Raw genomic sequence first — 17751 nt, forward strand, 5'->3', positions numbered from 1 at the left:
CTGAGCATGCGCAGAAATCAGATGTAAAGTGATCTGATCTTTTCTGTCAGAGCAGATTTTCAGGGGGCCATGCTGTAACAACTGCTGCCACCATTAGTCAGGTTTCGTGAGCATAGGTGAGCATGTAGTCCTGAAAGCTGACTGCATCTGCTCCTAGCTTACACCTCTCACGTTTTCTATGGTCTCTGCCTCCATGCAGGAGACACAAGCCCATGGCTGACCCAAGCATGCTGGGCTTGTGCTAGGAATTTTCAGGGTTAGCACCTGTGGAATGCTTTTCAGTTTCTCCTGCCTCCTCTCACTTTTTCTATCCAGAAATACCACATATACGAAAAGAGCACAGATAGTAACAGGAAACAAACCCATCTTACCTCTTAGTTTGGATTGTTTTAATGTGGGTTTGTTTTAGCCCAGCCCCAGTGCTATGTTTTCTTTGTTTGATTCATTTATTTATTTATTTTTCTCAAGGTGTAGCTTTAATCGAGAGTCCTGGTCTCTGCCACTTGCTTCTGGCTTTTTAACAGTCTTTTACTCTCATCCAACTTTCTCTTCTTTAACTTATGAATGACTCCAGGATCCTCACCAGTTGATTAAAATAAAGTGTCTGTTGTCATCATTTTCAACCTATTCAGATAAAGAGAGGAAATGTGAGGATTTCTCAGCGTTCTCCTTGAGGTCAAGTCAGGGGCGTCTGTAGCAAACAAATGCCTTCTATTCGCTGCCCTTGTTTGTTTTCTTTGGACTGGCTGTCCTGGGCAGTAATCGGGCAAACATTAGGCCTTGTAAAAGAGTTTTCACAACTTCTTACTTCCTTTCTCATTGTCAGGAGGACGAATGGGAGCAGCTCCCTGGTCCCCTGTGCAGAAGTTCAAGGACAGTGTGAGAAAACTATTCACTATTTCTCCCTGGTGCCAACTCACTCACTGCCTACCTCCCAAATGTGTCTACATCTGACACAAAGATTGAAAATTTCTACATTCTTTAAAATGCATCCATTCTTATCGAACTCCAGCAGGTCCAGATCGCTCCCCTCTCCTTTCCATATTCTCTGCTACAGCCTTATTTGTTGAGGATCTGTGATCCTCATGTCTCTGTCCTCAGAACCTGGGCTGCGCCCAACCCTGGCACTTTTTTGAATCTACTTACATCACCTTGAGCACTTGAATAAGTGCTGAATTTTAGCCTCACATGATTACCAGGTCCTTTCTGTTTTTCCTGCACAGTTCTCTTAAAATCAAAATCCTACTGACATTTTTTGATGTTGTAATAAAATTGTGTCATTTCTTCATTCTCTTCCCTCCCTCTAAACTCTCCCTGAAACCTACCCCATTCTCCTTCAAATCCATGGCCTCCCTTTTCACTAGTTGTGATTGATTGCATGTGTGTATATAATTATATAAACACATATATTTCTCATTGGCCAGTTAGCAACCATATTTATTTAACACAATTCGATGCTATGCTGTGTGTTCATATTTTATCAAGGCAATGAATGGATCCACAGCCTCCCAGGAATTCCAGTGCTCCATAGGGAGAACATTTAAAGCTTGCCCTTTTCGTGGTTTTGAAATCTAAACTTTTTACTTTTATTCAACCTGTGCTGTCTTGCGTCCCTCATCACTAACCAGTGTCAGACTCACCTGTCACCCTCGCCCTCCTTCCTAATAAATAAAATACAAAGTTAATAAAATTCCCGAAAACACCTAGGAAAATATTATTTGTGCTTTTTGGAAAAATCTATTTTTGCTGGGATTAAAACCCATTTTTTTTATATTTTTGAGCATTCAGACATAGACACAGTCATATCTGCCTTCCATCTCTCCCTGGCTTCCCCATGAAGCCCCAAGCCCCAACTTAATGCCTCTTTGTCTTTTGATCACTCAAGGAATCTAGTTAGTGAAGCTTGTGAATCATTTTTATTCCATTTTGGAATATATGTGTTCCATTAGGTTCATTGTTTTATTTCAAAGAGGAGTCAGAGCAGATGGGGAAAAATGAAATCCATCCTTAGCAAAGAGGAAGTCACACAGTGGGGATGAACATCTTTCCTTTTAGCACTGAATATGACAAAGTTAAGTCCGACTAGGGGATTAGGTAAATAACTGCTTTTTATAGCTTTGATCTTCCTAGTAGGAAATATCCCTCCTTTAAAATCAGGCTCCTTCTCTTAGAGAATTGATGTGGCTATACTTTCGCTAAAAGGATTGGGACATAATTTGCTTCTACCTGTTTATCTCTCAGGAAGGGTAAAAATAGCTTATAAGCTATCGATGATATATGGTGAATTGTCCAGCACTGTGACAGAATTTGAACTGAAGGAATGCTCATTAAGAGGGTATGTAATAATGATGGCTCAGACACGCAGAAGAGGGCAAGGGCAAAGACCTAATAGTTAACAGCATTAAATGTGTATGATTCGGGCTGGTTCCTAGTTTAACCTTATTTCCTAAATTAGATATAAATGATAAGGGGCCTGTGCTTTGAATTGGTCATCCCCAAACCACGCAAGGAGTTATGTCTAAAAAAGTATTAAGGAAAGAATCCCAGGAAGTAATAGCCGCTGAAACTGCCCAAGAAGTGTTGGGGTGGGATCAGGCCAGATTGAACATCCAACTAGAGCCCCGGCCTTAAATTATGTCCTTCTGAGAGCTCCAGAACAAAATTTGTACCAGGAATTTTGTCCTGTCCTGTGACCCAGTTGCCAGGCATCCTCTCTGCACCTGTCAGTCAAAAGCAAGAGTTTGCTCCAGGGTACACAGCCTTCCAGCACATCCTGCTGTCTCCTCCCCCCAGTGAAGTGTGGCTAGCAGGCCAAAGGTAGTCAAAGATCACAAATGCCCATTGTGCGAGCAAAACAGACAGTGGGAGGTGGTGTCTAGCTAGCAAAGGGGCCGGGCAGGGAGCCAGGTGATCAGCAGCAGAAGTGGATGTCCTGGATAAATGAAAGACAACCTGGGGGGACTTGAGCTTTGCCAGAGTACTTAGAATGAAGTGCGGGTTTGCTCTGTGCTTGCCTTAGTGCTGGGGCTAATCTGCAGCTGAATCAAAAGCAAAGTGTACTTTTCAATTCAGAGCACTTCAGGAGAACCTCAGGGCCCATGTATTGATTGACTCTGAATGTTCTTCTCAGGAAAATTCATTAAGCCTCATCCTCCCCATTAGATTCCCAATCCCATATGGTACAAATTAGCATTTGGAAGAGACTCAGTTTGATCCCTCTGCCTTGCCAGAAAACTCAAAGTAATTGTAAGAAGCAAGTCATTGCAAAGGAGAAAGAAGCACTACACACATACACACACACACACACACACATAACACACACACACACACATACACACACATACACACACACACATACACACACACATACACATACTCACACATACACACACACATACATACACACACACATATGTCAATTTAAATAGATTAACTCCTCAAATATTCAAAATGTCATATAAGATCAAAAGTGCCTTGGAAACCTGTCATGGCTGAAACTCAATCAGACAAAATACAAACTTAGTCCTGAAAAATGTCTACTGTCTATTTTTAACCAAATAGTTGAACGTGAAAATTAGTTCCTCCAGGTAGATTTCACCCAGTGGCTACAAATGTAGGGCAAGGCTAAATATCATTTATATATACTTCAGAGATCACCAGATATGCCTTGATTTTGTAACTAGAGAGAAAGGGAAGTGTATTTGGTTGCCAGCCCAGAAGTATCATGCACAGGCTTTGAATCAGAACATCTGGAACTAAGCCAGCCATACTTAGAATGTGGCTATGACTCTGCCTGGCCTCCAGGGCTCAGAAGAAATGGTTGCTTTAATCTACAAGGATACACTTGCTGGTGATACACAAAAGTCTAAAGCAGACATTTTTTCAGACTATTGATGAGCAGTCCTTTCATTGCTAGCAAGGACTCTGGTGCAATTCTTTCATAAATGGATAAAGGTAGTCTATCCAAGTGTCTGAATGTCCTACCTATCCTTAATTAGGTTTCTCTGTGGGTAGCTGTTGTCTCCATTTAAGATCTAGGGCAGAAGTTCTCTAACCTTGGATCATATTTGAATCACCCTGAGGCTTACTTAAAAAGATTGTTGGATTCTACCACATAGCTTCTAGTACAGTATGTCTAGGGAAGGACAAAGACTTTGTATTTTGCACATGTTCTCAAATAGTATTGGCATCCTCCGTCAAAGGACCATATTCTCAAAGCCACTATATTGAGACATGAAGGGGCTTAAGTAGTATAACTGGCACATGGTAGGTTGTGTGTTCAGTTACAGTAACGTAAGATCATTAGAAGAGAAGCAGCTTAAATGGCCAACCTGAAAACTCTGCTGGCAGCTCAGCCATAGTGAATTAGGTATAGGCCAATGATAGCATTTTAGATAAATCAAAAGGACGCTCTGGATACATTGAAGTCATCTGGACTTCACAAGGGGAAGCAGCTTGTTCCGTGATAAGTCTACAGAATCTCCTATTTCTTCCGAAGGACCTTTTATGGAAATTAGATTCTGTGCTCACCCAAAATATTCAGGGAGATCGTTTCTAGCACTCAAGAAACGATTTGCAAAATGATGGATGCTATTATCCCTTAATCTGATTAGCATGAAATGAGGATGTTCTCTCAGCACAGGGAGTAGCAGAAGATTGCATGAGTGTAACTTTTATTGACACTGATCTTATTGTTTATTACTTGAGTCCTTAACAAATGCAGCACCATACACCTCTTCCCTCCCCCAAATCAAATGTGGCACCTCCCTCTATGAGCTGGCCTGGTAATAAGAACTAGTAAACTCAAGCATGTTGTTCATAGACTTCACATATTCTATTTGTCATCTTTAAGGTAGATATAGGTATTTCATGGTGATGGATTATGAGGTTAAATAAAGCCATGTTATAGTTTGAGATGTTCTCTGGGAGTAGTGTATCTGCTCTTTCCTGCATCATAACAAATTAGCACACATTTAATGGCACACATCTCTCTTACAGTTTCAGTGTGTCAGAGTCACACCTGTTTGGGGCTCACTGGGATGCAGGGAAGTCTGCAGGGTGGCTGCCTCACATTTAGTTCTAATTTTGCTACCTCGGTTCAGGTAGTTGTCAACCTTTACTTCCTCAACATTGCTTATCTGAGTCCCGTGTCTCTTCCTAGTGATTTTCCTTTCTTAGATAGGTTACAACATAGCAGTCAGTTCAGAGCCTCTGTTACCAGTCTCTCACTTCTATGTCTTCTGAGAAGGCTCTTTTGGTTAACTCATCGGATTGAAAGCTTTCATACATTCTGCAAAATCCTCTTACCCTTGCCATCTCTCTCAGCATAATCATGAGCTTGATAGTTTATCATCCCTGCCCCAGTCTCTTGGGTCAAACCAGTGTGGTTGTTTTCATATTTGAAAGGAAGTGCTTACATAAAAGCCCAGATGCCAGAGGGCCACCTTAGCATCTCCCTACTACAAGTGGCAAAGATGTTGGTGTGTGTGATAAAATTGTCTAACTGGCCAATAGTGTTAGTTCTCTCATCCATCAAGGGGAAGAATTCGATACCAGTGTCACTGTTGTAATGTTCAATGTGGTGACAGCTGAAGATCATCTCCTACGTTTCTTGGCATATCCCTGGTCTCTGTTTTTAGTAGTTCTACCTACTATTCCTGTTGGTAGTGCAAATGTCATTGTTCATGTCTGCCCCCTTTGGGGTGAAGAAACTTTAATTCTATCACAGTAAACTTCCATAAACGTTTTGTCTCATTGATTCAAGTCCTCAATGGTTTTTAATACTAACACCTAACCCCCTCCTCCTCCTTGTGGATGGACTTTTTCTCGGCATTGATTATATGAGGGTCTTCTGATTTATCATCTGACTCCTTGTAGTTCATCTTTTTCTGTTCACTCCAGATATCAAAAGTACAATGAAGACCAAGTCATTTTAGAACTCCTAACCAGAGTCACCTCTTTCTGTCCCTGGGTGTGTATTTTTGAACAGGACAGAACTGTGAATCAAAAACATTCCAAAAGAAAGTAGATCTGTGTTTACTGAGCCAGTACAGACTTACTTCTTGTCACCCGCCCCCCAACTGTAGTTTAACAATGACTCGTATGTACATTGCCTTGGGCATTGTAAATAATCCAGAGAAGATTTAAAGTATCACAGAGAATGTGTGTGGTGGTTTGAATATGGTTGGCCCACATGAAGTGGCACTATCAGGAGGTGTGACCTTCTTGGAGTGGGTATGGCCTTAATGGAGTAACTGTGTCACTATGCAGTCAGGCTTTGAGGTTTCATATGCTCAAATTGGGCCAAGTCTAGCAGTTTCCTTCTGCTGCTTGTGGATCAAGATGTAGAACTAACTCTCAGTTCCTTCAGTACCCTGTCTGCCTACATGCTACCATGCTTCTCTCTGTGAAGATAATGCACTAAATCTCTGAACTATTAGTCAGCCTTAATTAAATGCTTCTCTTTATAAAAGTTGCAAAGTCGTGATATTGCTTCACTGCAAAAGAAACCCTAATTAAGACAGTTTGCTTAGGTTACATGCAGATACTATATGTTTATGCAGAGGGTGTAAACATCTGTAGATAATAGTGTCCATAAAGTTCCTGGGGCATTTCTTCTACAAATACTGAGGAACTATATTTTTTTGTTGTTGTTTGTTTTGTTTTTTGAGACAGGGTTTCTCTGTGTAGCTCTGGCTGTCCTGGAACTCACTTTATAGACCAGGCTGGCCTTGAACTTAGAAATCCGCCTGCCTCTGCTTCCTGAGTGCTGGGATTAAAGGCGTGCGCCACCACGCCTGGCTGAGAAACTATTTTAAGGCATCTTCCAATGACGATCTGGAAACTCTTGTTCAAAACTTGACAGAGGCTTAAAGTCAGTGATTCTCAACTTGTGGGTTGCAACCCATTTGGGGAAGGGCAAGTTGAACTATCCTTTCACAGGGGTCAACTAAGGCCATCAAAAAAGTACATTACAGCTCATAACAGTAGCAAAATTATAGCTGCGAAGTAGCAACAGAAACAGTTTTACAATTGGGGTCACCACAGCATGAAGAACTGTATTAAAGGGTGGCAGCCATAGGAGGTTGAGAACCACTGCCTTAAGTACCTTTCGAATACAGGCCCTTATACTTGCCACAGTGTCTTACAAGGCTGGAAGTTAACCATGCTGTCTCCTATAGCACATGGCACTTTTAAACTTACATGTCATGTGTTTCTTCCTTTCAACCTTTGTGTGGCTTATTTTCCTCATATTCCTCCCTGGGTGTTCGTACCAGCAGGCTGCCTTTGCCTTCTTCATGAACTAAACTTGTCATAAGTTTCTCAGCAGGACATCTATTTCTGGGCTAATGCTTTTTGCTCCTGTTTCTCCACTCTGTGAATTCACTCTTCTTGTGAATGAACACTTGTTGAAAACATATCTAAACTGAAGTCTATCCACTGGAAAAATGCCAACCTTGGGTTCTTTTGCTCAAAAATGTGTCTTCAGTATTTACTGAGTGTGTGCTAAATTGCAGGCACTACACAAGAATGTATAAAATAAACAAAGAGGCAGTAACTTTCCAGGCTCCTAACTAGTCCACAGCTTCCATCCCTCCATTTCCATGAGCTTTGCCTTCTTTGCTTATTATCTTCTATTTTGTGCTTGCAACATCTCCCATTCAAAGTGAAATAGAAAGCCTATAAAATGTGTACCTTGTTTAGGGGCCCTATTAGGATTAAATATTGCATTAGAGATGCTCACTGGCTTGTTGAGGTGTCATCTTTTCTTACAGGATTTAGCTTTTGAAAGACCGTAGGATCCCTAGTCTTTGATTGATGCTCTGTCTCTGAAGGAGAAGAATAATGGCCAAGGAAAAAAAGAGAAGAAAACACAAATAACGTTAGTTTCCACATTTTCTATTCTATTGGCTATATTCCTGACTATATCATTGAGACAGAATTTGGAAGTGTGGCTGGGGTAACATTCACACACCAGAATAAAGTGACTTAAAAACATTGAGTTCTAGACATAGTCTAGAATAGGAAAATGTGGTGAGTAATTCACACACTGTATCTGCTGCCTTTTAGTGTCTGTTGGTTGTTTGCAACAACTACATATCACATTGGATTTCTATGTAGAAGTGAGAGTTAATGAGATTTTCCAGTGTTTTCCTGTTATAGAGCCCAGGTTGGACAGCATTGACCATTGTATCAGATTATCATTGCTAGCATAAACCAAGAGAGAATACAGCTTCTGCCCTGGTCACTTAGCCCAAACACTGTATTTGTGGAGAAGAAGTGGCATAGTGTCTTTGTCACGATATTCACAAAAACAAAACAAAACAGAAATTCCATATTAATAGACAAGTATAGTATAACCTGTAACATAGCAATAAACTCAGGTTTTCTTTTTCCACTGCAAATATTCATCTTATTTCATGGTTACTTTTGGCAACGAAGGTGAAGTAAATTTTCTCTAGAAATAGCATCTCTCGTTATTTCAGGTTTTCATGAAATACCTTTAATCTTCATATCTTGTTTTTTATTCTCATATGTTTCCTGTGTGTGTATATATATATAAAATCAACTCTGGAGTTTGAGTTAGAAATGTTCTCCATAAGCTCAGGCAGGCATTTTGACACTTGACTCACTGCTAATGGTGCTGTTTAGGAGGCTGTTAAGCACATCACTGGGGTGGACTTTCAGAATTTAAAGGCCTTTCCCACTTCTCTTTCCCTCTTTGCTTCGTCCTTGCTGTTATAGATGTGCTCTGGAAGCTTCCTTCCCCTACTATCAATACCTGCCGCATGATGCTATATCCTTGAAATGATGGACTCATCCCTCTGAATACATACCCCCAAATATACCCATTCTCCCTTCCGTTGCCTTTGGTTATGGTGCTGTCCAGGGAGCAGCAGAAACGTCACTGATTAACCAACTTCCTATGTTTCTACTAGAACTTAATGGGAAATGTTATAAGCATTAGCACTTATATGTATGCATTACTTTTGCTTGCTAAATAGAGACCTCACCCCAATAATCATGATGTTGCTGCCACCTGCACCCATGTTTGCAACATGGGTTACCAGGTGCACACACACACATCTTCAATAGTCAGCTTCATTTTGTGTTGATAACAAGAGATAGTTCCAAAAGAAAACTTATGTTTCCTCCTTCTAGATTGATGGTATCTGTATTACCTTCAACCCAAGTGAGTTTAAATAAAGAAAACAAACAGACATCCTTGTCCAGGGATAGTGCCTCTCATTCCCACTGGTCTTTCTTTTTACAATGCAGGTTGCAAAAAAGGACAAAAATTATACCTATGGAATGAATGAATCAAGAGCCTAAATGGGGAGACAGTGTGGGGGTTTTTGACAGCCGTACTGTACACATTAAGCAGTACTCTCAGAAACAGAATAGAGTTAAAAGAACAGTGTTAGGTCTATTCCCAGGTTTCTCCTCAATTCAGAACCCTCTTTGCAGGATCCCCTAGACATTCTCCAATTATGAATTTTAAAGACGCTTGGCAGGCAATATATTAACTGATTCTTGTTTTTGTTGAACAGCTTAATGAATATCCCACATGTGGAGGTACACATAATCACACCACACACCCAACCATTAATATCTTCTCTGTGAGATGTTTATGGCTATAATTGCTGTTCTGATTATGTATTGTATGAACTTGAAGCATGCTATTATATTGGATGACTAATGGAATTTGGTAACAATGCACAGAACTTGGTATTCTGGGAGGAGTTGCATTTTAAATTGTATTCTGTCTTGAATTTGCAGTGGATTTCATGGCTCATCTCTTTCACAGTAGGTTTGTGGCTGATGAGTTGAAATCTTTCTGCTGAATATAAACGTCAGAGACCATCCAGTCTTTCTTTAGCTCACAGGTCTTACTTTTCTCATTTCACATTCAAAACAAAAATCTGAAACAGTATTCCCCCATACCTTTGACAGCTACTGATTCACTTTTTTCCATACTTATAAAGTTGGAAAGAAGCACACTATGTAAGTACATTTTACTGTGGTCCAGTCATTGAAGATGGCATAGTAGGCCTAAAACAGATATCTGTTGCTGCCTTACATACCCGAGCAAGCCAGATGGCCTTAGAACTTAAAGAAAACAGCTCTACATCACTGCTTTAAAGACACGTCAGAGGTATATAAATAGAAGGGCTTTCAGCAATATAGCACCATTTTAATGATTGATTCAATTTCTGAACATATAAAGATATTTACTTACAGGACAGATTTAATATAATGGAATTTTCAAAACTAGTTTATGGTGTTTTCCTTAGTTAGAGCAAATCAAATTCTAGATTACTCATTATTAGTCACAGTTTTATATCCAGTAAGTATTATTGACAGCTCCCTATAGAAAAATGTGTTAGAGAGTCTTCATACAATTTATAACTGTTATAGAGCCTTTATTTATCATCCTGTAAGTTTTTCTTTATTAGCATATCTCAAAGTGCTGGTCCTTTGACCATCAGCACCAGTTAGAAATTTATTAGATATCAAATTCTCAGGCCGAATGTCCTTAAGCCTTCCAAGTTACTCTAATGCAGGTTACATTCTTAGAGCCACTGGTATATGCAGTGTTGTCACCATTTAATAGGCGGTCCAATTTGCATTCAGCAAGTTCCTCAAAGCTAGAAGGCACCAACTGTCAAATGAGCTAAGAGAGGGACCACACGGTGCTTTATAATGGACTGGGTCATTAACGCTATTAACTCAGGAAAATTCGCCCAGAAGAAGTTTCAGTGACACGAGTGACATCTCTGCTGTACTGTGCCTTGGGTTCTGCATTTTCTTCATCACGGAGGAGAGAAAAAGATGCCAAGAAAACCCCAGAGTAATGGTGTTTTGTGTGAATGGATGTGGAGGATGCTATTTTAACCATCCCTTTCCAGCTGAACGTGCCCATGAACAGCACTTCCACCTGGGTCTTCCCCATGCCACATTACCCACCGCATGGTGCCCTTGATACTTTTCCTGAACACACAATTTTACACACCAGTGAGAGAGGCTTCTTAGCTCTGTGCTATCAGAATGAATCCCTAGGGTATCTGGCATTAACTATCACTCCACAACTTGAGGAATGAAACCTCTGGCAGAACAGAACAATATTCATTATCTCCAATATAAAAGTAATGATGCCTACTGAGTTCTTTGAGAACTTACTTTGGGTTTTGTGTATAAACAAGCAAGCAATGTTTCAGTCCATTTGTTCGACTGAGAGGAAAAGCTTTGGTAGAGAGTGTTACTCTCAGACTTCGTTAAGTATACAATGGGGTATGGACAGATTTTACCCTACCCTTGGGAAATGGTCATTTAATAGATGTGGACTGATATATATTCATATTTGCTGTATGAGTGTTTTATGCTCATCAGTCCCACCTGTATTCATCTGTCCCTACTTGGTCCTCTCTGAGAATTGATCTCTACCCTCCTCTCTCTATAAATTACAAAGCCAGGAATTCTACTCCATCCATGTGAATCAACCTTCCTCAGCCAGGATCTGCAGGTGTTCTGAAGTATCTTCTTTAAAAGGGACTGACTGGGTTACTCACAGTGTGTTTTGTGATTCAAACCTCACGAATAGCCTATGTATTGCCAGCATTCAGTAGGCAATGTCACATGAATTAGTGAATGACATTTGTTCTTGGACAGATTTCTCAAATCAATAACTCTCAAATATGAAAGCAGTTAGCCTAAGGTTTGAGTCCCAGTGAGGAATTCAGAACCCATGGCACTGCTGGTCATCTATCTCCTTCTTTATGCCACAGTCTACCCAGAACACTCTGATGATAAAGCTTGACTCTTTATCCCACCTCTCAGATAACCATACTGTTCCCATAGTGTAGATTAAACTTCCAAAGGCTTTATTGATACCCCTTACCTTCCTCTTCAGCAAAGTAGTTGCTATTGCTGTGGAGATGAAGAAACCTAGGCTTCAACTTCACCAAGTCTGGTTTTCCATTATTTTTCTAGGATAGATCCATGATTCAGTTGCCTAAGCCAAACACTGAATGCCAGGGTGATAGCACCCTTCTCTGGGTTCCTTCAGTACTGTGAGTGAAGCTGACTTAGTAGAAGTCACAGTGTCCTGCAAGGAAGGTCCTTTTTCCAGATCTTCACGTGTCACTCCATATGGTATGGGAAGGTTTCCACAGGTCACTCACAGTGCAGATGAAGCCAACATATCCACTAAGACAGGTAAAGGACTTCTGAGATAGAGTAATTCTGGGAAGAAGCCTCCTCCATCCAACCTTCACTCCATGTCTCGGAGAGGTGGTCAGGACAAAGTGTTCTCTTTGACCTGGTGTGGATTTGCATGCAGTAGAGGGACACTATATCCAAGCAGACCCTTGGTACTCAATCCTTAGGAAAGGAATCAAACTGTTTTAGAGAAGACATTGGAATTGGGAGGTACCTGTTGTAAAAAACCTCTTGGGAGTATCAATATCAGTATTCTTGAGTATCGTGAGTGAGTTGTCTAGAGAGTCTGTTATGGGTTATCTAGAGTCTGCTGTCATATGCATTGTATTATCGTGCCTTTTCTGAGATAAGGGGGCTAGATATCTGCATCCCATTGACTCTTGACCAGGTACCATTTGTTGGATGATTGTAACCCCTTTAAGGGAGTTCTGTTCATTATACCACTGTGCTCACTAATTGGTGCACCTACACTGCAGACCTATGATCACAGTCCATCAGTAGACTTTCAGGGTTCCCAACCCTCAGGTGTTGACTTCCATGACTTCCCTTCACATCTTCAATACTTAATCCAAATGGGACACTGAGGTTCGCTCTTCATGTGCCCTTGTTGGATTGTCACCATGCATACAACTTTGCTACTTTTTGTTTCTGACTAATTTTTGGTCTTCTTCCCTCTTATTTATCTCTCCACTCATGGAATGTGTCTCTAAATATAGGAAGATCATGAATATCTTAGGTTCATCTTAAACCTCTTGGCCGTTCTTCTCTGGAATACCCACCCCACCCTGCACTCTCCAATTGTGATGAACCTACCTTCTACTTCTCCAAGTTAAATGGTTCTTCCGTGTGCACCCAGGGGAGAGTCCTCTTTCCTAACTTCTCATAACAGCTAACTGTAAAATTGGCATTAGCATCCTCCTCCTTGTCATTTATTCATCCATTTCTTCATGTTCCTCCCCCCCCATTTTATGGCCCTCCAGAAAAGCAATACACATTTTGTATGTCCTGCAGTAATTAGATATTATGGTTGTTTGAATACTAAATTAAAAAGGACATTTGGTAATGATTAAGTGAAAGGGTAGTGGCTTGAGATTTGTGTGCAAAAAGGCTGATAGCAGAATTTGGTATGTATGGTGTGTGTGTGTGTGTGTGTGTCCATCTGTAATATTGGCCAGATATTTTAGGTGAGAGAATGAGCTGATGGGAACACATCCTTCCTCTGGCTTCTCAAATCTTATCTCCTTGATTTCCCTCATATCTGATTGCATTCAACTAGGGACTCCAGGGTTTCTTTCAACTGTGGGACCAAGAAGGTGGATTTCTTTTGATTTAGGAATGGCTTAAGACCCCCACAGGGTCACATATCAGATATCCTGCATATCAGATATTACACTGCAATTAGAACTGTAGTAAAATTAGAGTTATGAAGTAGCAATGAAATAACTTTATGGTGGGGTGGGGGTGGGGGTCACACATTTTGAGGAACTATTTTAAAGTTTCACATCATTAGGGAGGTTGAGAACTACTGTCTTGGAGGATTTAGATTTAGGCATGCAAATCATGCATTTAACTTTTTTAAAGATGCTTTAGCAAATATATTGGAATATGTGTTAATCTGAGCAGTTAGCAGTGATGATTTTTCCCTCCTGATTCAATGAGACATAATATGGGGGCGAGGGGTAACCTACCACAGTTAAGTCCTCAGGCAAACACCGAGATGATAAGATTCTTTAAAGTGATGTCAATAACATAAAACAAAGATGAACAATTTGTGTGGTTTCCTAACAAGTTCCCATTTTGCTTTTCAGGAGACGGAGCTGTTAGATCTCAGCCTTGTCAAGGATGCCAGGTGTGGGAAGCACGCCAAAGCTCCCAAGGTAGGGAACAGAGCCTGTGCCCGCACCAGCTGTTCTTCTGATTCTTTATCTGTGTCAAGATATCAATTAATTGCCCCAGTTAAAAGTTTCTCTGTTGTAGCTGTTGTAAAACACAACAGCCAGTGTGCCCTCCTCACCTCCAGTTTCATTAAAAAATGGAAATAATGAGTGAATATTCAGGTTTATTGCTCTGCATTTTCACTTTTGTCTGAAGAAAGATGTAAATCTATGTAATGCCAAAGAAGTTCCAGATCACTCTTGTACAGTTGGAAGTGGCAAAATACTATAAATTGTGAGTGGAAAATTCCATACTGACCTGTAGTCACTAAAAATATTGTGTAAAAATACTTTCAGGCAATATGTATGAGATGTGTATGAATTTTGTGTTTAGACTTTGGTCATATTAAGAAGATATTTGAGTACATATACACAAATGTTTCAAAATTTTATAATCTGAAAAACTCGTTTATCCCAAGTATTTTAAATAAGGTATACTTGACCTGTGTTTGTTAATGTCCAAGGCATACACTATTTTGCAAAGTATCACTTAACTTAGAAGAACTGATTGATAAACATTTCTTTACTTACTTTTATCATAATCCATGTTCATCCTAATAAACAGAGACAGAATGAAGCTCACACGCTGTGCAACTGAAACAAGGATATCTATAAAGCCAAAAGTCAACTCTGCACATTAGTACTTTGGATGATTTAGGGTATGCCAAGAGGAAGCCATTGGTTTGGGTTCGCTGCATATTTTCTGAAGAAAATATTCTACTGCTGGATGATGAAAATGCATTTTTGAACTTACCGAGATAGTTGAAAACTCTTTGTTATTGGATTTAATATTTAAGGCATTAGACATTTCATTCCTGGTGAGAAAGTGTATCAGCAAAGCAAGGAGACAGGGGAGTTGCCATTTAGGAGTTTAATTTTCATTTTTATTGTCTGCCCACAACTGTTGTTTTAGCCTCTAGAAGTCAGAACAGTGTCTTTAGCATCCAGAATGATGTGTTGCTCTGGAGGTACAGAGATAACGTCAGCTGGAATAGTTTCCCCTCACAGACATCTTGCAAGCCGTAGGTTGGTGCTGACAGTCTGGCACCAAGCAAATACCAAATGCTGGGGTTAGCTGAATGGGTTAAAATGGCTGACTAGAAAATGTGAGAAAAATAACATCTAGAAAGAAAAAAAATCAAAAATGTTTGCAAGGAGGCTTCTAAATGTGTTTCATATGAAACCAGTTTACCTTTTACCTTCTCTTAGAGGGATTTCCACATCTTGGCCTTTACTTTTCCTATCTTGGAATTAATACATTGTTGATGATGCAGAATTGTTTCCATTTCAGTGTTAGCAAAGACTCTTTTTCTCTTTTTCAAACACCATTTCAGCCAGTTTTCGTGTCGGTCTGTTAGCTTCGAATATCGTATCAGTAACTTAGCAGCAAAACTTGCCTTTTAACCTGGGGATATTGACCTCACCTGACATCAATCCTAAGAACAGTTGCACACCCCACCTCACCAGCCCACACTGGTTTTAATAGACCCCACTGTTCCCCAACTATCAGGAGTCAAAGCCAATCCCATCGCCCAGACTGGCCCTGGCCTCTCACTGTAAGCGAGTTCACGGCTGGCTTATCAGTAAAGACTTGGTTTATGGATGCGGGTTGATGAATGTCTATTGAATGTGGATAAACGGCAGAAGTGGCCTCTGCACTGCGTTCAGCTGATAAACTATGATTAGATCTCAAAGTGCCTCCCTTGGGCAAGGGCTTTAGAAACCCATACGCCTCAGCTTGTCTATTTCCACGAACACTCTGAGAGACAAGGGGTGCTTTCTCTGTGGGCCATTCTCGGTCCTTGCTATTTCCTCAGAGTTTCACTCTGTGTTCTCCTTGCTGAAGCTGGTTCTGGTCTATGTACCTGTGTGACCTTGCAGAGGCTGACTTCCTCCTCATAGGCTTAGTGATGCTTAATAGGGACACTGTGAGGAGGCAAGGAAATGGTTCATTAACAAACCATTTGCACAGGAGACCTCAAATTTAACTTCTCATGAAACACCTGGGAAACATTTTTTTTTCTTTTAAAAAAATGTCCTTGCCTAGTTCTCACCTCCCCACAAAGTCTGGTTTCACACAGATATAATGCCTACAGAAGGTACATTGCTTCAGCGTGTTGAAAATCAAATTTGCAGCAGAGTATGGACATGACTACTTTAATATGCTGATGACACTGCTGCCTGAAAAAAACAATGGCGGCACTGAAGACAGAACCAATGACCTTGTCTATGCCTGGCAAGTGCTCTATCCCCGAGTTATTCTCCAACCCTCCCTCCCATCACTTTTTTAAAAATATTATTTTAAAATTTCAAATCTGATTTTCAGGAAGTTAATTTTCATCTCATTTTCTTAAATTGGAGAAGTTGACATGTCAGGAGTGATCTGGGTAGGCGTTTTGTTAAAGGAGCTTTGTGGATCCACAGGCTGTGTGGGAGAATATGTCAGTGAACGAGTCCTGAATGTGACCAAGATGATCTCTGCTCAACCTGCATAAGTACAAATACAACTTATCTAAAATGTGTGCAATGTTCAAGTCTTATTCTACAGCTCAGTTTATGGCATCAGGGGCCATAACTATTTTTCTCCCTAGCCAGATGAACCTGGCTTAATCTCCATCTTTTCCCACACAGTGACATGCTGGACAGCTCTTGGCTGACATCAGGACAGGAGGGTACAGATGGAGAAGGATTTTCTTTAAAGTCTTCTAGAATGAGGCCAGTAGAATGCCTTGTTGTGTGGCCCAAGGTAGATGGCTGTTTACTGGGTAGAGACCATGAAGAATGCTGGGATTAAGGTGTGCCTTAACTCAGGAGGCAGAGGCAGGTGGATCTCTTGGAATTTGAGGCAAACCTGTTCTACAGAGTGAGTTCCAGTGCAGCCAAAGCCTCATAGTGAGACCCTTTATTTTTAAAAAAAAATGCTGAAATAACGTTTGCAAAGGTTAAAACAGGAAATTCAAAGTAAAAAGTGGAAAAAAATGCAGTTTAAAAAAGTTTTAAAAGCTTGATCACGGTGAGTGGTGGTTTTGATGTATTCTTGGATTCTGTTTGCAAGAGTTTTATTGAATATTTCTGCATTGATATTCATAAGTGAGAATGGCCTGAAGTTCTCTTTTTTAGTTGGGTTCTTGTATGGTTTAGGTATCAGCATAATTGTGGCTTCACAAAACAAGTTAGGTAGTGTTCATTCTACTTCTATTTTATGGGATACTTTGAGGAAAAATGGTATCAGGTCTTCTTTGAAGGTCTGGTAGAATTCTGCACAAAATCTATCTGACCCCGGGCTTTTTTTTTTTTTTTTTTTTTTTTTTTTTTTTTTGGTCAGAGGTTTTTAATCACATCTTCTATTTCCTTGTGTGATATGGGCCTGTTTAGTAATTTACCTGTGCTTGATTTAACTTTGGTATGTGGCATCTATCTAGAAAACCATCCATTTCATCCAGATTTTCCAGTCTTGTTGAGTATGGGCTTTTATAGTAGGATCTGATGATGATTTTACCTAGCCCTCAAGTGACTGGAGGCCCCAGAGAGTTTAGAGATCAAGTGGGGTGGAGGGTGGGGGGTGGGGGCATCCACGTGGAGACAGGGTGGGGTGGGG

At 40.4% G+C, this 17751-nt stretch overlaps 1 protein-coding gene across 3 annotated transcripts in view; it reads left to right on the forward strand.

The window, feature by feature from the left end:
• The window catches only part of Plcb1 (phospholipase C, beta 1), a 689095-nt gene that overhangs the window by 187933 nt on the left and 483411 nt on the right, over nucleotides 1-17751 (forward strand). For all 3 annotated transcript variants that reach the window (NM_019677.2, NM_001145830.1, XM_006498930.3), the window contains one exon: nucleotides 14028-14096. In NM_019677.2, coding sequence (NP_062651.2) covers nucleotides 14028-14096 — 69 coding nt within the window. The remainder of the gene's footprint in view (nucleotides 1-14027; nucleotides 14097-17751) is intronic.

This window comes from Mus musculus, chromosome 2, assembly GCF_000001635.26.
Source record: "Mus musculus strain C57BL/6J chromosome 2, GRCm38.p6 C57BL/6J".
Classification (NCBI taxonomy): Eukaryota; Metazoa; Chordata; class Mammalia; order Rodentia; family Muridae; genus Mus; species Mus musculus.